This window comes from Rhineura floridana, chromosome 4 (assembly GCF_030035675.1).
Source record: "Rhineura floridana isolate rRhiFlo1 chromosome 4, rRhiFlo1.hap2, whole genome shotgun sequence".
NCBI classification, from domain to species: domain Eukaryota; kingdom Metazoa; phylum Chordata; class Lepidosauria; order Squamata; family Rhineuridae; genus Rhineura; species Rhineura floridana.
The window spans coordinates 143,622,179-143,647,283 of NC_084483.1; the positions used below are offsets into that span (position 1 = coordinate 143,622,179).

The window sequence follows — 25,105 nt, forward strand, 5'->3', positions numbered from 1 at the left end:
CAAGTCGATCCCAACTTATGGCAACCCTACGAATAGGGTTTTCATGAGGCTGAGAAGCAGTGACTTTCATGGCTGTGTGGGGATTTGAACCCTGGTCTTCCAGGTCGTAGTCCAACACCTTAACCTCTATGCCACATTGGCTCCCCCCCCCAAGGATTAGGGTATACATAATTTAAATAAATTTTTAAAAATCCTCCACTCCTCACTCCCCAAACAGCCATGAACTACAGTTAATCATGCTAGATAATGCAAACAAAAATGTGCATGCAAAACAGTTCTCATGTTGGTAAAAAAATATTTTATAATACTGTTTGTGGCTGCATATGTAAAAACATAGGGTATAGAAAGGGAATATGTAGAATAGGGCAGGTGGTCTTCTCAGTGAGTTATGTAGCATGCTGAATATGGGAAATCATAAAGCCCCAAGGCATAAAGCCCGGCAATGGTATTGCTTGCCTTCAGTTTCATGAGGAATGGTTTTGTGTTACCAAGCATTATGGGCCATTAAGAAAAGAGCAGTGCTGAACATTGCATTTTAGGCCCCATGGCCTTAAATATTTTAAGGTTCTACTGTTAGTAAAAGTCCCCATATGGTACATATCTGTAGCCAATGTTTGCATATGCTGCAATGGTTATAGATGATGCATCTGGGAACCCTGCAGCTTACAAAAGGCAAAATTAAATGTAAAGAAGAGAAACTGGTCTCCTGAGAGCATGTTGCTAGATTCAGGCAGGGGAAAAGTATGGCCTTGTTCTGCAGAATATGTTTAATAACATTTTTAACACAATGTTGGGAAAGTAACTGCTTAAAAGCAGTGAGGGAAAAGAGAATACTCACTAAAAAGTCCCTGATACAAATGCAGTTGTGTCTTACAGAGAAGTCCATGTAACCATGGCCACATTCACACTGTACATTTATCCCACTATTATTCCATTTTAAATAGTCATGGTTTCCCCCAAAGAATTCTGGGAAGTGTAGTTTGTGAAGGATACTGAGAGTGGTTAGGAAAGCCATAGTCTCCTTACAGGCCAGCAATTCCCAGAGTTCTCTGGGGAAAAGGACTGACTGTTAAACTACTCGGAATTGTAGCTGTGAGGAGAACAGGGGTCTCCTAGCAACTCTCAGCACCCTTCACAAACTACACTTCCCAGAATTCTTTGGGGGAAGCCATGATTGTTTAAAGTGGAATAATAGTGGAATAAATGTACAGTGTGAATGTGGCCCATGTGTAGTCACATGCAAGTCACAATACATGAGAAAACGCTTCAGTCAAATAGATGACCCACCTAAGATTATTGCCTAAGAGGAGGTGGGATTCCTGGAATGAGACAGGCTGGGGGTAGTCAATCACATTTGAATTTAAAAAAAGAAAACACACTTGAACCACCAGTGAATCACACATTAGCCTAATTTGTTGGGCTGTTTATGTATTAGAAACAAACAAACAAAAATGTGACAAGCTGCATACAAATAGAGGTCTATCAGACTTCTAAGGACTATATGTGTCAAAGGATCTGAAGTTCTGAAAGCCTCGTAGAATCACAGAATGCCTTTGAAAAGGAGGAAAAGAATACGTTTGGACAGTTATATAGAATCATAGAATCATAGAGTTGGAAGGGGCCTTGTAGGCCATCGAGTCCAATCCCCTGCTCACAGCAGGAAATCCACAGCTAGAGCATCTCCCGCAGATAGCTGTCCAGCCTCTGCTTGAAGACATCCAGCGAAGGGGATCCTACCACCTCCCTAGGCAGTCGGTTCCATTGCCAAACTGCCCTTACTGTCAAGAAGTTCCTTCTAATGTCCAATGTGAATCTACGCTCCTGCAACTTAAAACCATTAGACCTAGTCCTACCCTCTGGGGCAGCAGAGAACAAATCTGTACCCTCCTCTATGTGACAGCCCTTCAGGTACTTAAAGAGTGCAATCATGTCACCCCTCAGCCTTCTCTTCACCAGACTGAACATGCCAAGTTCCTTCAACCTTTCCTCATAAGACTTGTTCTCCATACCGGCTAGCATCCTCGTCGCCCTCTTCTGAACCCGCTCTAACTTGTCTGTATCTTTCTTAAAATGAGGCGTCCAGAACTGAACGCAGTATTCCAGATGAGGCCTGACTAATGCAGAATATAGTGGGACTATTACTTCCTTCGACCTGGAAACTATAGCTGTTTATGCAGCCCAAAACCGCGTTTGCCTTTTTTGCCACAGCATCACACTGCTGGGTCATGTTCAACTTGCGATCCACTACAATTCCAAGGTCCTTCTCACACGCACTACTGCTAAGCCGGGTATTTCCCATCCTGTACCCGTGCATTTTGTTTTTGTGGCCTAAATGCAGAATCTTGCATTTGTCTTTATTGAATTTCATTTTATTAATTTCAGCCCAATTTTCTAGTCTATCCAGGTCCCTTTGGATTTTATTCCTGTCTTCCATTGTGTTAGCTATCCCTCCCAGTTTCGTATCATCCGCAAACTTCATAAGGCTTCCCTCCACCCCATCATCTAAGTCATTGATAAAAATATTGAAGAGTATCAGCCCCAGGACAGAACCCTGTGGCACTCCACTCGAAACCTCCTTCCAGTCCGAAGCAGAGCCACCGACGACCACTCTTTGAGTACGGTTTTCCAACCAAATATAAGTTGCTTAATTATTCATTGCTCATTTCATATGGCCAAAGATGCATCTCTTTCCTACATTTTTGCCAGCTTTTGCAGATAAGAAAATATATTTTAAAATTCTATTTCTTTTCTGATCCCTAGAACATGTTCTTGACAGAAATATAGTTCACTATCATGATTCGAGCAAAAAATGTATAATAATAGGTGACTTGGGAGTAAAGGCCCCATTGTCAACATTGACTCAACAATTTAAGTGTCAAAATTGTATTACAGACCAGTGATAGGCTACATTGTTGAGCTAGGGGCTGATGTGACAAATCTGTCTACTAAAGTGCTCTTCTGCTTTCAGAGAATTGGTATGTGTAAGGCTGGTGTATGGTGTATTTGCCCTTATAAATTGTACTATAACTCCTTACCAAACACTACACTGGCAGAAAGTATTTCTTCTGCCTAATATGCTCTTTTGAATATACTTAGACATGCAATGGGGGAGAAGCAGGCATTGGCAGCAATAATCTTCCTTTACATGTTCTGTGGTTTTTACTCCCCTGTTAGCATTTTTGGGATTGCAGCAGGCTAGGGAGCATGTGTGTGTTGGGGGAGGAGAGTTTTGCATGTGCTTATGGGTCAAAGAACAGTGGGTAATCTTGAGCTTGCTCAGTTCAGTCTGTCCCTGTCTCCTCATTTCCAAGTCAAGGAAATAAGGAGAATCAGCACTGAAACGGACACGTTGCATATCAGTTTCACCTCCCATCTTTCTCCTAGGATGCATATCAATTTTAAACAAGTTGCTTCTTCCACTTGTCACAAGGCAGCCAAAACACTCATTAATTGATTAGTTTTTCAAGTTGTTTTAGGAAGTTGTTTACTCCTTCCCTCCCCCTTAAATGCTTGTTATTTCTTCAGGGTTATTATTTTTAATTTGTGCAATGCCACTTCAGCGCATTAGCACCATTTTTTTAAAAAAGGTTTTTTAAAAGAAAATATATATTTATGGGGTATTAAATTCACCAAGATAAATTTTCAGAGACCCAGTTTCCATTTTTTGTGTATGCTAACAGCCATAAAAAAGGACTCGATGCCCCTGCTTTCCCAACAATCGCTTTAGAGAGATATGTTAATGTAATGTAATATTACGTATGTAATTGAAACACTGATTATATGCCTGTGCTGATATTGTTTGGTTGTAACACCTGCAGACTTGGAACATATGAATGTTGCTGTTTATTTTGTTCTTCAATCATTATTTTTGTAAATAAAAATATTTCTTGAAAAAACGGGGTGCTGCTTACACTTGATGGCCTTATAGGCCCCTTCCAACTCTACTGTTCTATGATTCCTGAAAGAGTGGAGTGAGGACTCACAGTCCTGCAATAGTAGTAGTGGATTGGGAAGGATACACATGATCATCATGAACATACATGAACCACCAGCCAAAAGCAGTGAACTGGGGTAGGGGATGCCAAACCATTAATAATGTTTATGAAGGACTGCTGCCTGCAATGTCCTACTTCTGTTGGAAATATCAGTTCTTTGGCTCAATTTTGTGTTCCTTAAGTACAAATTATTGAGATAATACAAATCACTACTCTTATCATTTTTTATTATAGGGATATCAATATAGCTGCATTAGCACCAATTAAAAAGTGTGAGTGCGTTTACAAAAAAAACTGTGGTGCTAAAAATGGCATTAAGGGAAATGAAAGTACATCCAGGTAGAAAAGTGAAGAGGTGTGTTCACAGGGCTTCACCTCCCAAAATGTCACTGCACATGTCAAAACCCCACCTCTTTAAAATGAGGCCATCTGCATCTTATGAGATAGCACTACAGATCAATGTGAATTTTTTGAGGTCTGAGAAAATATGGAAGAAGCAGTGAGAAAACACAGGAGGACAAATGTTTGTTGGTAACATAAAAAGTGACTGAAAGAAGTGTGGTAATTCTACATTAAACACCTAATGTGGAAGCACTCCAGGTCTGAAATAGTGTTTCATAGAGAGTCTATGCTTCATACATAGTTTCTATATCCAGAAAATACCATACCTTAATAAGGAAAAATTGTTTAAAAACTTGCTAAAGCACAGTACTTAATGTTTTTCCAACACTGTAACAACTTTGGCTTTTGGGGGGATCCACAATCATAAGTCCCATGTTTATGTCAAGATTCAGCTAATGAAAGAGATGCACGCTAAGCACTTTCATGAATCAGTCTGCTTTACAGCTTCCATCTGCTCTTAATTGCTTCCCAGCAAACATACACTGTGTCACCCTTTTGCATATTTTCATTGCCCTATCCTAAACACACTTAGGCTGCTGACAGATTAATGCTTAGTTCACTTGAGGCATACATTCTTTGCTTCTTACACATGTTCTTATAAGGAAATGGAACTCAGTAAGCACTTAATCACAAGTTTGGGTAATGTTATTGTACTGAAAACAATGCCTCAACTTTGCTTCAGTATCAGACTAAGGTATCTCTATATAAACCATAGCTGTCACCAGTACCACCATGATCCCAGGAAGCGAAGTAGCTTTTGTAAATCTTGCTTAAACAAGGCCCTCTGAAATTTTGCCAAAGGATGACTAATGGGTATAAAAATACAAAAATAGGGAAAACTTGGATGTCACCAAATACATTGTTTGTGGCTTAATTTATTTTTATCTGAAGAATCTGTTTAAAAAGGATAACAGTCAACTGTGCAGTGGATACAAATACTATGAGATTTACGGCCTATTTTCCCAATGTAGGCACTGTGGGCTTCTACACTGTACACTAGCTGCAGTTTCTGAGCAGACCCAAGTAGAGTATATTATTCTCCTTGATGATCGGCAGACTCCTGTTCTCCAGAAAGGAGTGTCACTGGTAGGAACAAAGGAAGCTGCCTTATACCACATCAGGTCATTAGTCCATCTAGTTCAGTATTGTCTCCCTGCTTGCAGATGCTGGAGATTGAACCTGGGACCTTCTGCATACAAAGCAGATTCTCTACCACTGAGCTGGTGTATTAGATGCACCAGACAGAAAGTAACCCACTATCTGGGTATTACTGGATCCAGGATCTCTCCCAGGCTATTTATCACATATTACTCAAGAATTGCAAACCTCAATGAGTATACACACATTTATCAGCAGAAATGTGAAGGCCCAGGAAAAAACCAGAACATTTTGGGGGAAAACAATCCCCCCCTTTTCAATTTTTCCAGAAAAAAAGGAAAACATTAGAAAAAACAGGGGGGGGGAAGTGGGGGGAGTCCCATTTTTCTGGTTTTTCCTCAGGTCTTCACAACTCTATTTATGAGTAGGCAATAACCATGTATGTCAACCATCACTGTACATAAGCTGTACTATTTTCTGTAATGTGCCACGAAGCTTTTAGAAAATGCACTCACTTTAAACTGATGTGAAAAGCACACTGGGGTAAATATTAAAACTAATAGTCCTGTGTCAATGTCTTGAAGTGTGAGGGGAGAGAGAGAGAGAGAGAGAGAGAGAGAGAGAGAGAGAGAGAGAGAGAGAGACTCTCTGCGTACAACATGCCCACAGTATTTTAAACTGCTATTTGCTTCTTGATAGTTGTTCAGACTTGGGAGTGCTACCTAAAAGGCAAACATGACAGAGAGACAATATGCAGGCTAGTTATATCCAGAGTCCAGACAGAAAGCAAGAGATAAGGAGAAGGTATGTAGGCAGGATATTATCTTCTCAAGAGATATTACATGCTTTCCATCCTAAAATGCCAAATGGGTAATATTGGCTTAGGGTTTTAAAACTATAGATAAATATAGTAGGCAGCTATACAATGAGTTCGCTATGATAACCTATCTCTGTTTCCTGACACGAGCCAGCAACACATATGAAGAATATACCTATGATCATCAGCCATGTTCCATGACCCTGTGGCCTTTTGTGAAATCTCCTGGGAAATGGCATGAGACGGCTCAAGAATTTGTAATGAAATCCTTGGGCAGTAGCAAGGCACAGTAGTTTTCAAGAGTCATGGAGCCACACAACATTAAAAATGTTGGTTTTTTTCCAACTTAACTATTTTTGTCATTTTGTCTAATTTGGCCACGGTGACACATGCCTTAGTTACATCCCGCTTAGATTACTGTAACGTGCTCTACGTGGGGCTGCCTCTGAAGACTGTTCAGAAACTTCAGTTGGTTCAACGTGCTGCAGCCAGAATGTTAACTGGGGCGGGTTACAGGGACCATACAACTCCCCTGTTAAAAAAGCTCCACTGGTTGCCATTCTATTTCTGAACACAATTCAAAGTGCTGGTGATGACCTATAAAGCCCTATACGGCTTAGGTCCAGACTATTTATCAGACTGTATCTCCCTGTATGAGCCTGCCCGGGCCCCGAGATCTTCAGGAGAGGCCCTTTTCTCAATACCCACACCCTCTCAAGTACGACTGGTGGGGACGTGTGATAGGGCCTTCTCGGTGGCTGCCCCTAGGCTTTGGAATTCCCTTCCTAGGGAGGTAAGAATGACCCCCTCCTTGCAGTCCTTCTGGCGTCAAGCAAAGTCCTTTCTATTCCAACAAGCCTTTGGTATTGACAGCTGCTAAAGATAGGGCTTGACGGGAACTGCATTGCTAATGCCTAATTCCTCCATTTTTAAACTGGTTTTTTGATTCTCTTTTAGCTATAAGTATGAATGGTTTTAATTTTGGAATTAGTTTAATTTTATTTTAATCTAGACTCTGTATGTTTTAATTATATGTGTTTTTTATCTGGAAGCCGCTGCGAGTTCCAGTTTTGGAAGGATGGTGGGGTATAAATAAAGACAATAATAATAATAATTGTCACAAATAGCATATTATAGGGTACCATATGGAACTGATATATTTAAAATCAAGCATATTTCAAATTAATTTTAAATACTGTGTAATGCATAACTTTTTCCTGTGTTCATTTTTATTATTTTTCAATTAATACTATTATTATAAATGTTTCTAAATAATTGTTTCTAAATAGAACTTAATAAAATTTCAGTACAGCATAATGCTACTGAAAATCTTTGAATTAGAGTTGGAAGGGACCTCCAAGTCAATCTAATCTAACTGCCTGGCTACCAGAAATCCACTACTATAGTATCTTTGATAGGTAGCCAACCTTAAAAACCTCTAACAAGAGTCCATCAACTTCCAAGGCAGTGTGTTATGCTGTCAATCAGATTGTACCATCAGGAAATTTTATTTACAATGTTTAGTTTAAATCCTATTTCTTGTAATACGAACCTGTTGATTTGGCTCCTAAAATCTAGAGCACCATCCAACTTGGATGGCTTTAAAAGAGGATTAGACAAATTCATGGAGGATAAGGCTATCAGTTGCTACTAGTCATGGTGGCTATGCTCTGCCTCCATAGTTGGAGGAACAATGCTTCCAAATACCAGCTGCTGGAAACAGCAGGAAGCAAGAGTGCTCTTTGCACTCAGGTCCTGCTTGTGGGCTTCCTATGGGCAACTGGTTGGCCACCATGAGAAAAGGATGCTGAACTAGATGGGCCACTGGCCTGATCCAGCAGGCTCTTCTTATCCTCTTAAAACAAATTTACTCCCATCATCTTTGTGACAGCTCTTGAAATATTTGAAGATGCCTATCACATCACCTCTTCATTGTACCCAGCTCCTTCAACCTTTCCCAACAGGACTAGGTCTTTAGGTCTCTCACCATCTTGGTTACCCTCCTTTGTGGACACATTCCAGTTTGTCAATATCCTTCTTATACTAGTGCCCAGAACTAGCCACAGCTCTCCAAAAGACGACTGACCAAAGCAGGTATCATTACTTCTCCTGAACTGGACACGGCACTTCTGTTGATGCAACCTAGAATTGTACTAGCTTTTTAAGCTGTATATCAAACAGCTGGCTCATGTTTAGCTTGTGGTCTGCTAAATCACCTAGATCATTGTTACCTGCACTGCTGTCGAGCCAGGGTATCATACATTTGTGCATCTGATGCTTCCTACCCAAGTGCAGAATGTTACATTAATGTCTGTTAGAATTCATTTTGTTAGTTTTGTCCCAGTTCTCCATCCTGTTCAGATCATCCCGAAACTAGTTTCTCTCTTCTAAGGCATTAGCTACCCTTCCAGTTTGGTGTCATATGCAAATCTGAGGAGTCTACTCCTTTATCTAAGTCATTTGTAAAGATGTCACTTCTCCTCAGGTTAATGAGGAGTCATTGGTGAGCACAACTTGGGTATGGTAAATTAGTTTATGGATGGATGGATCCGCCTATTTGTGTACCATGTTAGCTTTGCATGCATTCATTCATAGGTCGATTCCATCCTGCTTTTGCAGATTTTCAAAAGAGCATGAAAAGTTTACATTTAAATTGTGTGCATTTTGAACAGGCGGCAAACCTGCAACTCATGGGCTGGATCGGGCCCACCAAGCCATTTCAAGTGGCCTGCTCAGTTTCAAACCAAATTGATACCTTCCAAAGTTACCTCTTCCTGGCCTTGCAAAGGTTCCTTTTCTTCCTCTAGTGCACCACCATTGCTAGGTCAGAGATGCTCAGGAAAGAGGAAGGATCTCCAGAAGAAAAATCTTTGGAAGGTAACTCCCCCCCAATCATAGTACTGTGAAGAGCAAAAGACAGCTCTCCCACTCCCTAGCCACAGTATTGTGATCTGTAAAGAGCAACATGATCTGTGAAGAGCAAAAGGATCTGTGCAAGAGCAAAAGGCATTGTGTTAGCCCTTCCCTTCCACCGTATTGTAAGGGGAAGGAGTGGAAACACCACCGTTTACTGATCAGAATTATCTATGGAGAGCAAACTCCTCCCCATTGCAGCACTGTGATGGGATGGAACACTGTCTCTGCCTTTCTGGAATACTACCCCAGCCTGCCATCTCTTCTGTTTTTCCCTTGCATATTTGCAAGTACCAGCACAACCCAGAGACACCCTGATGATCTTGCTCCAATATGTGATGTTCTTGGATGTGCTTGCCTTCTGCATCTGGTTTTCTTCCCCTTGCTCTTACCTGTTCCCTCCAAAAGTACTTCCTGTGTTCTGTCCGGAAATTCTTTATCTTCCCTGACAAACCAAAGCTTTGATAGGTGCACCTCAACCCGTTTTCCCTTCTCTTCTAGCAAGGATACCAGCTTGCACTTGCTGCAGATGTAGTTTCATAGTTTTATAGTTCCTCAGGCCTTTTCAAAGTAATAGCGGTAACATTTCTCCCTTAGATTCCCCCCCTTATATTACGTTTACATTGTATTTTTACTAGTGCTATGGAATGTGTTAACAGCGCTACAAACATATCGCTTTTCTTTATTTGATAGAAATTTATAAATGGAGCAAAACTGCTTTGCTACATTCCTACCGTGGGCTCTCTTTTCTATTCATTTACAACAGACTTCTGAAATGCTAGCCAGCTTTAAAGTACACTAAATCCTTGTTTGTATCACTTTGAGGAACACTTTTAGGTCACTACAGAAAGGTATTGACATGACATGACTGGTGGCAATAATGTGTTTTCATTTATTATTCTTGAATTTTTCTCCAGTCTTAGGCAGCCAGCTGACAAGTCCTTCAAAATGTGCATGATACAGCTGGGGAAAGCTGATATTGCTCTTTAGCAAGTGTTTTCAGTTGTGGCAGTGTTTTGGGTTGATCCTTTATATATAAATTATTACTTAGCATTTTGTAATCAGAGAACACTCCTTACTGTAAGAAATTGAAAACTAGACTGAAATTGAGAGACTTTAATTGTAATTCACTAACAGCTAAAAAACCTTGCAGTTTAAGAACACAGCTGTATCCATAGATGTTTCTATCAAACTTTAAAAAGCAGGGAAATTGGGGAGCTATAGTGAATGTATCAGGGGAGCAGGACACCTGACCTCCTCTCTGAGATACTGTACTGCCCTACACATTTGTAAAAATGCAAACACAATTTTGGTTGGTCTTTCACAGTCCAATCCACTTCCTATGTAACTTGGAAGAATTTGGTAACGTGTCTCTCGGCATATGGTGAGTGTTGGCAACCCCTGCAATCAGCCCAAATAACACAAACAAGACATGTGCTGTGCTGTGCTGATCTTATTTTAGCAGGGAGGAATATAAAGACAGTTGATGTTGTTCAGATAGTCATTTTAAATATATTTGAATTAATTTGCAATTTTATTGAAGTTTCCTATGGTAAATTCTTTTCTTTTGCTTCTGTTTCTGTGATTATGTAAAATACAGCACTTTGTATAATTTACATTAAAAACAAAATTATGGAATAATGTGGAATAATGGCACTGATGATTGTGCAGAATAGTGCCCAGTGGACATGAGGAGTATCTCACGCTGCAGAAGATAAAACACTAGGAGGTGAATTAAATAAAAATATGCAAATTTCAAGTGTGCTCTAAGTTTTTAATGGACCATACCCATTCTTCGTTAACTGGAGTGGTTTAAGCATAGCAGGCTGAACACGTCTTTTTGCTAGGTCAAATTTGTTTTTTTCCAACAGCTAGATTCATGGGGTGATTGCAGGGGTTGCTAGCATGCACCATATGCTCAGACGCACATTACCAAATTCTTCCAAGCTACACAAGAAGTGGATTAGACTGTGAAAGACCAACCCAAATTGTGTTTGCATTTTTACAAATTTGTAAGGCAGTACAATATCTCAGAGAGGTGCATTCACTATAGCTGCCCAATTTCCCTGCTTTTTAAAGTTTGATAGAAACATCTATGCCTATATCTATGTTCATAAACTGCAAGGTTTTTTTTAGCTATTATTGAATTTCCCTGCTTTTTATAGCGGAGGTGGGGTTCCTTTGCAAATTTGGGATTCCTTTGCAAGTTTATTGAGAATGGTGTGTGTGATCATTGGCATGCTTACTGAGTGCAATGTAGAAACTGCTATATCTGCAATATAAGGATTCACGAAAATTGTCTGATAGTTTGATGTGTTATGTGGCAGAAACCACAGACAATTCCAGATCTTGGGTTTCCACTTTTCCTCATTTTTATTTCTTTTAAAACAAAGAAACTGGTTATATTCATGGTACTTAGTCCATATGAAACAGAAATTTTGTTACACAACTTCTTTGTGCAAAATGCTGTTCAATCAATAATGAACTCTGCAGCAGAAATGGGCATCTCTGTTCCCTGGCATTAATCAAAGTCAACCCATCTTCCTTCCCCATAACCCATTAATCTCCACCTGCAGTACAGGAGACAGAATGAATAGCAGCCCACACAAATGTTGGGCTTTCAGCTTGATCATCTTCCTCATGATCACAACTTTGATGATTACTTTTCAAAAGGAATAAATTACAATTACTGTTACATGGCCCCAAAAAGGAATAAATGACCATTACAATTACAATTGTTCTGAACGGAATTGATTACTATACCTTTACTCAAAAATAATCACTACAATTAAGTTATATATATAAACAACCTAGAGTGCCTATAAGGTGCTGGCCTTGTCTGCTGCATACCTAAACGGCCTAAAACAACATTAAAAATAAACACACACACCTAGCTAAGCAGTGGTGGTCTCTCCACTGGTAAGAGAGGAGGAAAGGGAGGCAGAGGCCACCGCTCAGAGCTTGGTGTGCCAAACCAAGTGCAAAACCCCCCATGCACACACATTCACTTAGCCAGCAAGTGTTGTCTCTCTCACTCAACCACCTCCTGGACACTGCCCTGCCACCAATTAAGACACACCCACCCAAGCAAACATTTTCTCCCGGGATGCAAAAAAGTTAAAAAACTGCAAATGCAGCAAAGTAGCCAGGGAGGGCACTGGACACACACATGTCATCATCTCTCACCTTCACAGTTCTTCATCTCCATTCCACTGCTGCCTCCTTCTCCTCCTTCATCCATGTCCTTGCCTTCCAGATCCTTTCTCCCTCCACTCCATTCTTCTCCACCACCATCCATTTTTAAACAATTTATTTCTCTCCACTCCACCCCGCCTCACTCTCCACTCTTCACTCTTTGCATTCCCTCTGACTACACTGCTCTTTTAAAGCAGGTTAGTATGTTTTTTCACTCAGAGGAAGATGACATTTCTGGCCAAATGCCTCCTTGGGCTTGAAGACTTCTAGAACGGAGTAGAAGGGGAGGAAGAGAGAGAGGGAAGGAGGAAGGGAAAGAACTCACTTTCATCTACACATGTGGGACATTATCATAGATTCTAATGTTGTTTTTCATAATTAAAAATCAAATATGCATTTTTTTAACTTTAAAATTCCTGAAGATTAAGTTCTGAGTTTGGGGTAACCTCAGGGATTTCATTAGAGATACTCTACTATTACCTCTGATTTTTAATGAATTTCCAAAATTTTTGAGACTTCTGCAGAAAAAAGTCCAACTCTGTTTTCACTTTAACTTGTGGATTCTCGGGGAGTCTTCTGTGTTACAACAAAAACCTTGAGGGTTGTAGAGGAAGCGATTCTGAGTCCAACAGTATAAGGCTTGTAAGTTTTTGTTTTGAATTGAGGCTGAGAATGGGTTTTCATTTAACATGGTGGAAAGCGAAAAAAATCCATGCTGGCTGTATAATCAATCACAAAAGGAAGAAAGATTGTGGGCTTTCAAAACCTATGAATCAATGCAGTTGTGCATATACTTAATTTAACATCTATTAAAGCTACAATTTTAACATAGTGAGATGTAGCTTACTAGACAAGCAGTGAATGCTGAATCTGATGCGAAGTAACCCTAACTGCTTGGTCATGAATCACAACTTTCTTAAAGTACATTGAGCACTGACATGGAAATTTGTAGAGCTCCTGGTCTGAAACCTGCTGCCAGCTTCCTGCATATCTATTTATTTAGTTACTTGATTTCTTATGCACTCTTCACTATAAAGTCACAGGGCGGGTTACAACAATATAATAAGATATTATAAAAACATATAAAGCTATTACAATTATAAAACAAGTAAAACTGTTCCAAATGGAACAGAAGAACAGTATCAATTCAGCAAAAGAGATGGGTTCCACAAAACAAAATATATTTAACTGTCAAAGACAAGAATAAAGAGGTGTATCTTGAGCATATGCTGAAAGCTGTGTAAAGAAAATACTAGACACACCTCTGTGGAAATGGGGTGGGAGTTCCACAATTTAGGGGCTGCAAAACAGAAAACCCTCTGCCAGGCCGCTGTTCCCCATTCTTCTGAGAGTGGCAGAACTACCCCTTTGCAGATCTTAACACCTGAGAAGTGGATGGAGGGGTCTTTCAGATATTTGGGGCCTAAGATGTTTAGGACTTTAAACACTGATGTGAGTGAATTTGAATTTGGCCTGGAAACCAACTGGCAACCAGTGCAGCTGTTTTAAAACACGAATTATATGAGTTCTAAATGGAACCTGGGCAAGTAATCTGGCCATTACATTCTGGACTAGCTAAGTTTCCAAATCAGCTTCAAGGACAGCTCCACATAGAACACATTGCAGTAGTCCAGTCTGAAGGTTACTAGAGAATGGAGTACGGTAGCCAAGTCATCTCTGTCCAGGAAGCACACAGCTGGTGTCTCATGTGTGTGTTTGTGTGTGAACACACCTGGGGCAGAGGGATCAGTATATGGGGGTATATCATTCTCCATTTTAGCCTTGGCTTCTTTGCATAGACAGGTAAGAAGAACATCAGATTGTATCAGATATGATGGGATAAGGTTTATCAGTAATATTAAGAGTGCCAATTTCCCCCTATAGGTCAGCAACCAGACATTCAAACAGTCTGGGCCCCCAAATGTCCTAGTGTCTCAGCTATATAGCTCAAGCCACCTAGATAATTTTCATTATTACTTCTGAATTTTATTTGTTTGTTTGTTTCTTTTCTGCATTTATATAGCTCCCCCATAACATCAGTTCCCTGGATGGCTCAAAGATCAACAGCATCAACAATAAGCATTATAATAAATTACAAAACAATAATAACCAACAAATATAATAACTAACAAATTAATTTAAACATTGAAACAAAACACAAATGAAAACCCAATTTAAAATTTATAAAACTATAGCACATAAGCCCTGTTTGGTTCTTTCCTTATTGTTTGCCGTTTTAGGCAGCATTTTTTTTAGATTTTCAGATAGGAGACGGATGTTAGATGACATCCATTCATTTTTTTAAAAAAATGCAACAATGTCCATAATTATGATGAGGAGCAACTGGACATATTACAGGAGTTATTTCTCAGTCTCAAGGGAGGTTCAGGTTGTGGTTTCATTCCCACATGGCAGGCAGTACAAAGGGGAGGGTCATGCCATCAAAATGCAGATCACAAGCCAATTTTCATTCACAAATGAACATATAAAGCTGGCATCTAGTATTATCTATTCTGACTGGAAGCAGACCTCCAATGCCTCAGACGTTTCCTCCCAAATCAGTCCAAAATCCTTATAACTAGAGATACCAGGGACTGAAATTGGAATTTTAATCATGCTAAGAATGTGCTCTACCACTGAACTATGGAACTGATAGGATCTATTCCTATTTAGTAACTCCAGCCTCAAAGAAATCAGCACCTTCAGGGATAGCAACACATCCATTTTTCATTCACCTGAGTTCTGAATCTGTTTTGGTAGAATCAAATCGTGCTCTTTCATAAGCAGCATGGGGTTTTTTTACATTTATTTTTCACTGCAATAAAGTGTGAGCTCCTAGAGCTTTCTTCCTCCCTCTCTCATGCTGACGGTCCAGCACTCAGTCTCACATTTAATGATATGTGGATGCTCCCTGCAGACTATAAATAAGAAAGCTATTCTACAAACCCCAAAGAAGAAATATTCTTTGTCTCTTTCATTATTTCTTTGAAACGACTTCCTCTGCCTATTATTTCTTTGTCATTGCACAAGCATACATAATAAAGATTGATGTTTGATGTGGAAGTTTTCCATGAGGCCAATATGCCACTTATTCACTGTCCCCCAAAAGGTCCATAGTTTTCCAGACACTCTTAATTAATGCTGGGTTTAATCTTCAGGGTGGACAAATTTTAAGGATTTTTTCCTTATCTTTAAGTAAGGCAAGAAATAGCCAACAGTTTTCTCTTTTTTTAGCAACAACAACAAAAAAGCTTTGTAACTACTTCAAGAAGTGATTTGGCTACTCTGTGCCACATTCCTTAGAGAGAATGACTGGTGGGAATGCCACTATGTTATAATGTAGTGCAAGGCAAGGATAGAGAATCCCACTATAGGGGCCAAATGTGTCCTCCTAGCCTGCTCTATTTGGTCCTTGGGCTTCTCCATGCTCTCTTGCTAGACCACAGCCCTCACTGCCCCTCCTGAGTTGTTTTGACTGGCTAGAATATGTCCTTGAACTGTGATAATGCTTTTTGCTTGCCTAGAAAGGAGTATATGTGTAAAAACTTAACTTTTGCAAGGCTGAAATAAAGCCTACTGTACAAAGCTGAGTCGTAACCAATGCCTCACCCAGTTTTGCCTATGATCCTGACCACCACTGGCATGTGGTCGCCGGAAGGTTGCTGTCAAGGGAATATGACCTCCAGACTGAAAATGGCTTATAGTGTCATTCCCAGGGTAATTATTGGGTTAATTGGACTAGCACCTTTTCCCCAACTAGAATGCCCTTGGGAAGGTTAGCTAATGACATATTCGCTGTAATAATGCCATTTCTATAATACATATTAAAAAATCCCACTTAATCTGATACCCAACTGCAAAACCAGGAAGAAATCTAAACTGCACAGATAGTTTAAAGTTGGTTCTTTGTCTAAGGAAAGAAGGGCAGGTTTGCAGTGATACCTACAAATTTGCACAAGGGGACATTCTTATCTCAATTTGTAGTTTTATCAGTTAACACCCCAATCCCTACATTCTAGTGGAAACCCGTAAGTATTGCCCATTGGGTCACATTAACATCTAAACATTAGCAGCCTCTAGTGGTAATATACACCATTTCAGTTTTTTTCTTGCAATTATTTCAAGAGAAGGATAAAATAGTCTTTAAGAATGTGATAAAGTGAGAATGGATTGTTTCTGCATGGCTTTGGGGGAGCAGGGAGGAGGGAAACACTGAAAGGGAGAGCAGGCTAGCTTCTCACACACACAAAAAAAAGACAGAGAAGAAAAGTACCTGTAAATTTTTCTTCATATCTTAGGTTCAGACGCTAGAAACCTTTTTTTTAAACAAGAAAGCTGGAAATCTGGAGATTATGGTTCACCTTAAGGAGAACAACCCTCTCGCCCTACCTCCATGGTTATCCATGATGGCGTGTCTCAAATGTATGTCATATTTATTTATTGAATATATGGACCATGGATACACACACTTACCAAATGTATAGACCACACACATACACTCATCACACATACAGGGCACACACGCACACTCACCACATACATAGCTCTCTGTCCCTCTCCCCCAGTGAAGAGTCATGGTTCTTAAAGTATTCGTGTACAAGAGGACTTTCTGAGAAACTAATGGCAGTGGCTTAGAGGGGCAAAAGTTCTTCTTGAAAACAATGCAGTGATTACTAGAAGCCAACATGTATTTATCAAGAACAAATCCTGCCAGACTAATCTTATCTTGTTTTTTGATTGGGTAACCTCCCTGGTACACTGTGGGAATGCTGCAGACATAATATATCTTGACTTCAGCAAGCTTTTGACAAAGTACCCCATGATATTATTATTAGCAAGCTAGCTAAATGTGGGCTGGATGGAACAACTATCAGGTGGATCCACACTTGGATACAGAATGGTACTCAAAGAGTGCTTATCAATGGTGCCTTATCAAACTGAGGGGAGGTAACGAGAGGGATACTGCAGGGCTCAGTCTTGGGCCCAGTGCTCTTCAAATTTTCATTAATGACTTGGATGAGGAGGTGCAGGGAATGCTTATCAAATTTGCAGATGATACAAAATTGGGAGGGACAGCTAATGCCTTGGAAGCCAGAAACAAAATTCAAAGTGATCTTGATAGGCTGGAGCATTGGGCTGAAAACAACAGAATGAAATTTAACAGGGATAAGTGCAAAGTTCAACACCTAGGAAGAAAAAACAAACACACAGGTATAAGATGGGGGATACTTGGCTCAGCAAAACAACTTGCAAGAAGGATCTTGGGATTGTTGTTGATCACAAGCTGAACATGAGCCAGCAGCGCGATATGGCTGCAAAAAAGGCAAATGCTATTTTAGGCTGCATTAACAGAAGTATAGTTTCCAAAACATGTGAAATATTGGTACCCCTCTATTTGGCACTGGTTAGTCATCTTCAGTACTGCATCCAGTTCTGGACACCACACTTTAAGAAAGATGCAGACAAACTGGAACAGGTTCAGAGGAGGGCAACGAGGATGATCAGGGGTCTGGAAACAAATCCTTATGAGGAGAGACTGAAAGAACAGGGCATGTTTAGCCTTGAGAAGACAAGACTGAAGGGAGATATGATAGCACTCTTAAAGTATTTGAAAGGTTGCCACACAGAGAAGGGCCAGGATCTCTTTTCGATCATCCCAGAGTGCAGCACACGGATAATGGGCTGAAGTTGCAGGAAGCCAGATTTTAACTAAACATCAGAAAAAACGCCCAAACTGTTAGAGCGGTATAACAATGGAACCAATTACGTAGGGATGTGGTGAGCTCTCCAATACTGGAGGCATTCAAGAGGCAGCTGGACAGCCACCTGTCGGGTATGCTTTAATTTAGATTTCTGCATATAGGCCTCTTCCAACTCTGCGATTTTATGATTTTCATCTCATTCAATTTCAGCTACTCATATGCTAGTCAGTCCAGTTAAGATGACTATGTGATTGACTGTGGTGAAGACCAGTGTAGGGAAAAAAAATTCATTCGTTCATTCATTTCAATGAATGAAAAGTTGTTGTTTTTCTGTAACCATGCTCCATCCTCCTTTTAAAGTAGCATCCTGGTTATTTTTAATCACTAAAATGAACCTAAATTTAGAAGGTCAAGAACTCATCAATTTATCAGTTCACAGCACAAAGCAAACCATTAGATATGTTTGAGAAATATCCAAACATTCCATTTAAATAAATAGACTAGCTACATAAGATGGTTAAATGAAAACCTAACAATGAGTGCCATGAAAACATGTGATCAAATACTGCTCTTAGCACACAGCAGTGAATGTCAGCCCTGCTGATTACATAATGGAAATGCACACAGTACATACAGTTAAAATGGTTTTAGTCTAGTTCCTTAGACCCTTTTAAAGATGGAGATACCACCTTCTATTGTATGGATGGTTGTTTTTCAGGAGATTCCCTGCAGATAACAATATGAATATTCCCCCCCCTCCCAGAGTTGAGGAAAGGAAAATAGATAGCTGTAATGGAACTGCAGGAGCAGTCAAGCAGTAGATTGATTCATCTGGACAAATTCAATGCACCCCAACAGATTTGCTAGGATTTGATATCCTGCTGCTTCAGGCGCAACTTCTTGTAATGAGAAACTGAAGATTTTTTGTCAGGTGCGTCAAAGCTTGTAGTGATGGCTTGAAGGTAAAAAACAAGAACTGGAGCTAAAAATGTCTCTTGGAAAATGCATTTGCACCTGGTTAGACTAAGAGCAACGTCTTCAAGGTATAAGAGAGGTCAGCAGCTTTCCCAGGCCAGCAACATTCTACCAACGATGATTTTAACAGAACATGCCATTTGAGGGTGTATATATAAGGTGGTGGGTGAGAAGGAGGGGATGGCAGAATCAACTTGGCTGTAATCAGTAGTTTAAAAACTATGTCACGCATCGCTAGACAAACAGGGAAAGAGATATTAAAATGATTGATAAAATTATAATTCTTTTCTACTGCAATCCTTTCCCTTGAAAATATGCATAGTCTTGTAGGCCTGAAGCTCTATATTTACAGGTCAAAGGGTAAAAGAAACATAGTTGATAGAAACAGGAGATGAAGGATGCAAATTAAAAAAGGGAAGGTCATTTTGAAAGTGGGGAAATAAAAGAGGGGATACAGTGGGATCTCATTTCTCGTGGACAAGCCTTTTCACTGAAATTACTATGAACGACAATGCAATCTGATATTTTGCCAGAGTGGCAATAATTAATTTCATGGTTAATTCAAGTATTTTAATTTTGTTTATATCTTTTTCTATTCTACTTGTACAAATGAGTTAATATTTTGGGTGGTCTCCAACTGGTATTCTTCTGCTGACAGAAGGCATCTGTCCCCAGAAGAGGGAGGCAGAGGTTTTTTTAGTGATTCCTCCTCCTCCAAGTAGACCCCGTGTGTGTGACCCCTCCCTAGATCTGCTCCAGAGGGTCCCCCAACTAGGAGGGAATAGCTGAAAATTTGTATTTTCAGTAACTTACACTCTTATTAGGAGGAGAAACTTTCACAAGACTGGTCATTAGGGATGGAATTATCTGTCAATTTTTGGTTCTCTCAGTTTCTCATAATTCTAATCCTAAATTTGGTTCTCCACATTTCTGCATCAATTTGCGCATGTTGTTTTAAATATTCCTCATGAAAATTTCTCCTAGTACATACATTTTTGTATGCAGTTTTGAGTAATGAACACATTTTTGCAAGCAATTTATCCTAACGTAATGCATTTTTGTATGTTAATTTCACCAGTACATATTCATTTTGTGCACAAATTCCTCTAATATATGGATTCTTGGAAAAATTGCTTACTTGGAGAACTACATTGCAAAATTTGGGTAAGTGCGAATTTTGAAGGATGGCTATGTTCCAGTTCTCATTGTTTCAGAAAGTGTGAATTTGATAAATTTAGCTTTAAATGTGAACTAAATCAAATTTATCCCCCATCCATACAGGTTGTTGTGAGAAAACTGAGAAGAAACATTACCTCCCTCCTCAAAAATGGCCACATGGGGGACCTGTTCTAACCTTATAGCACTTTAAATTATGTCAACCGCTGTTGCAGTCATGCTATTTCAATACCACTTATTTTCCTAACAACATACCAAAGCTCCATTGAAGTCACTGCCTTTTGCTGAATAAACAGGTAAAAAGAGCTATGATGCCAGTGGTGGTATTTGAAGATACTAATTCTAAGGTTATCATCATTACTTCCTTTTAAAAATTATATCTGTATGAACAAAATAAAAGAAATGTGGAGGGAAAGAGTACAAAGATGTAGATTCCCCTTTGATCATTCTGGTCCTTCGCTCACATTGCCATGCCATGCAGTTCCTACCTGTTTCAAAGGAGGAAGCTTTTCTTTTGATCAAATCATATCAATCAAAACTAATTAGACACTAGACTAGAACCAGAGAGTACCACAAGAGGGTAAAGAAGAACACTGAATGCTGAAGCCCTGCTGCAAATATGGTCTCATAAAATATACTTGGTACTATAGAGGTTTTTGAAATGTACATGGGGATCTGAAGCAAAACATTCCAGAGTTCTCCAGGAAAGTATATTTCATAAATACTATGAACTAATATACAGTATTTAAATAATGTGCAATTCAGTGTCACCAAGGGCAGAGACAGTCACTATTCCTCAGCCTAACCTACCTCACAGGGTTGTTGTAAGGATAAAATGAGAGGGGAGAACTGTGTATACCACCTTGAGCTCCATGGAAGAAAGGTGGGATATAAATGTAATAAATAAATAAAAAGGAAATCCTATTTTTTCAAAATGGCTAAACTGAGGAGCAGTGGGTTGAAATTAGCCATTGTTTTTTGAAGAACAGCTCACATGTTCTGTCAATGGAGTTGCACCGACTACCATTCAAATATACAAAAGTAGGTATTTGCAGCCAAAGATGTGGCTCGTTAAAGGGAAGGTTGCACGCCACTGCAGGCTACTATGGCTGTAGTGACTAAGGAGCATGGGGATGGGGCCATTCAGTCCATACATGAATCAATTTTCTGTAAAAGCACAAAGGCCCATATTTGGCACGTGTGCAAAGGATTTCTACCCTATTGCTTGGTATACAATTGTTCAGGACAACAGAAGTGGATGTTGTGGGCCCTTACGGCTATACTTTGAGCATGGAAGGATAAACACCCACTGTATATTACAGAATGGTCTGAGGACCTCACAACACTTCCTACATTTGAACATATTTTGTATAAACGTCAATTTTATGTGGATAGCGATTTGGATCGCTTATAAAGATTTATATGTTGAAATTAAGATGCGCGTATTGATAGTTATTGTATTCTTAATGTGAGTGAATAGGTCTTTCTTTCCTTCACTTTTTATCTTTTTTCTTCTTTGTTAAGTTTGTTACAATCTTTTTAAAAAAGGAGAAGGAAAAACATGTTCCTATGTAAAACACAATAGGCATTGGAACATCTGCAGACTTTTTTCAACATTCAGGGTGAAAACCACCCTCCCTTTTCACATTTTTGGTCATTTATTTAAAGTGTTTTTATCCTGCCTTTCCATTCAAAGATATGCTCAAGGCAACTTGCAATCTTATCAGCATATTAAAACAAACATAAAATAACTAGCAGCATATAAAACACATCCACTAATATAAATATCTTTAAAAAGGTATTTTATAAAAATCCACAATAATAAGATATTGTTTCAGAAATGCTTAGGACTGAGTTCTTCAGTTCTTTAAATAATTTGATATTTAGGACCCTTTTGCATGGGGGGGGAGTGTCTCAGTCACATTTCATCCAAATCCCAGTTCACCACTGGTAGTGCAAAAATATATCCTCTCATAACAAAGACGTGGATAGGCATATTAATGCCTCGAGGCATAAAAATTAAAGTTTTCAATCTTTAAAAATGGAACAGGACAAATATTCCAGTGTTACCTTTGCACACCAAGGTAGTGCACATCAAAATAATAACAAATAGCGAGAGTTTCTGAAATGTTAGAGCAGCCTAGAGGAAGATGTTTTTGGTGTTCATTCAACTTAAAAATATCAGCTGTAGCCCTGGATGAGGACATTTAAAATAAAGCAGATCAAATAAACAAACATTCACACGTTTGCCATGGGCATAGGGTGAGGAGTTGTGTCACTCATCCCTAATGATGTCACACAGAATAATCAATAAATAGCTGTTAGTAACATTTATGCAACCACATACTTGGACGATACCACAAAGAAGATACATTCCTCTTTCCTGGAATGAAACGGAACCTTGCAATAAATTATTGTAACTTTAGCTCTCACCTGTAGGGCTCCAAAGTTCTGTTACCATAAAGCAACGCTTCCTCCAAAAGGCCAAGGTTTATGCAGGCATCCATGGCAAGGTCAAGTACTTTCAGCTGGTAGATGTTAGTGTCTGGGAGGCGAGTGGCATTGTTCTTTAGTAATGTCTGGCATATCGCCAGAACCTGCTTCCAGTCTGTCATGCAATTCTAAGGATTAATCAACATCATAATCGTAAGAAAAAGTTAAAAAAACTCATGGGAAATTACTGTCCAAGTTAGTGTCCACATCCTGTGGTAGCAAATTCCATAGTTTTAACTGTGCACTGTGTGAGGAAGTAATTCCTCTTGTCTGTCCTGAATCTCCCAACACTCAGCTTCATTGAATGAACCCTGGTTGTAGTATTTTTCTTCAGCTCATATGAGAACCTGGGGTCATCCAATGAAGCTGAATGTTGGGAGATTCAGGACAGAGCAGAGGAAGTTTCATGCCTGGAATTTTGTTGTGGTTTGTAGTGTAAGGAATGAATTCATGCTGTGGAAGCAAAAGATGAGCCAGGGCTGCAAGGAATAATCTTTCTTTGCAGACCCAGCTCAAACTTTTAATGATCTGATGTTATATGATGTCAGGTGACTGACAGGTGGGTGGCCCCACTCTACCTATCAAAGTTGGATTGGTCCCTCCATCTGGATCCAGTTCCCCACCCTGACATAGGCACTGAGGGAAATTTTGAAAGAGAAGAGCATTTCCATAATCTAGACATGACAAGCATGTGATGGCTTTTACATGTTATTTATTTACATATTATTTGATTTATATCCCGCCCTTCCTCCCGGCAGGAGCCCATGTTCATGACTCAAAAGGAAACCCATCTGCTGTTGACCATTGCTTTGGCATTGAAGGATACCCTCTTGTGACTTTGGAGCTCCTGTTTTATTTACAGCTTCTTTGGCTTCTTTCCAGGCTTGCTCATCACCTGCCAACATGTCAGCATCCTGCTTTGACAGAAACAAAAGCACGATACAAAAGCATTGAATTGAAAAAGAGAAACAAATAATGCCACCTTGGATCATGCAACTTTGGACAACAATGAGAAGCAAAACAATATCCTACTCAGCATGAAGTTGGAAAGTATAGCTTTCAATGCTCTTACCCAAGATCATGTTGAAGTCCATATTCAATTGAAGCCAATGACAAAACTGTGATTGAATTTCATGCATCTGGAATGCATCCATTAAATAAAGCAGAGGGTGGGGGCTTGCTTGGGCTGTGTTCCATGATTTTTATTGTTTTTCTAACAAATGGATTTAATGTTCATAAACTGCATATTTTCATTTGTGTTAACAATAATATATTTTATAAATATTAATATTAAAATATATAACATACTAGTCAATTTTGGACAATGAACATGTTGTGCGAAAAGGCTCTCCTGATAAGATTGTATCTGCAGGAGCCCCTTACTTGCAGAGTGCAATGACTGACTAGGTATATAAGGGGTAAGACAATCTTTCAGGTTTCCTGGTCCCAAGCTGTATAGGGCTGTATTCACCAAAACCAATATCTCGAACTTAACTTGATAGCTTATTATTATTATTATTATTAGATTTTTATCCTACCCTCCCTCCCAAAGAAGCCCAGGGTAGCAAAACAATAAAACAGTACAAAAACTTTACAAACATTTTAAACAATAAATATTATTGTTGCTATTTATTAAATGTATATCCTGCCCTTCCTTCCAAAGGAAAGTTCATAATTTCAAGGTTTCCAGGAGCAGCATTTTTCAGCCGTCAAATACCTGGGTGAACAGAAATATTTTTTATATCTTCCGTAAACATTAATAATAAAGATATTGTCCTCATATGAACTTTGCAACTTTTTGAAAGCAATATTTGGAGGCCACTTATTGTAGTGTAATGCAGAAGCAGAAGACTTAATATTGCATCTAATAACCCCTTTCCTGAATGCATGTTTGTTCTATACATATGTAACATTTGTAAGAGGCTACAATTAGCCACTATCAAGGTGGAGGTCCAAACAGAAGTAAGTTGCACACTAAAGCTGAACTATAAAACTAAAGCATAAGGAGGAATTTTTAACTTGTTCAGCTTGTCATAAGAAAAATAATACTCCACAAATCATGCAAATCATGTGAGATAAAATAGTAGACAACATTCTGGGGGGGAAATCCCCCTTCCACTACTATCACCAAAATATTTATACAAAAGGAGCTTAGGGATGGCAATCCTATATATCAATTATCATCCCAAGAGCACAAAAGTTAAAAGGTTTTAATCTGCATTTCTCACTTAGAGGAGGAAAATTAATTACTATGTGCCCCAAATAATAGGAAATATGTGCCCATATTAATTTCATGTGTAACTTTGCAGCAACATCTTCCCATTCATGTCCGAAGGGAA

General features: G+C 39.3%; 1 protein-coding gene across 3 annotated transcripts in view; it reads right to left on the reverse strand.

Annotated features, from left to right (window-relative positions):
- Window positions 1-25,105, reverse strand: part of SMYD3 (SET and MYND domain containing 3) — a 597,530-nt gene that overhangs the window by 41,363 nt on the left and 531,062 nt on the right. For 2 of the 3 annotated variants that reach the window (XM_061624643.1, XM_061624646.1), the window contains exons 9-10: window positions 23,593-23,683; window positions 22,707-22,881 (exon numbers count right to left, since the gene is read on the reverse strand). In XM_061624643.1, coding sequence (XP_061480627.1) covers window positions 22,707-22,881; window positions 23,593-23,683 — 266 coding nt within the window. The remainder of the gene's footprint in view (window positions 1-22,706; window positions 22,882-23,592; window positions 23,684-25,105) is intronic. The other variant, XM_061624645.1, reaches the window with a different exon arrangement.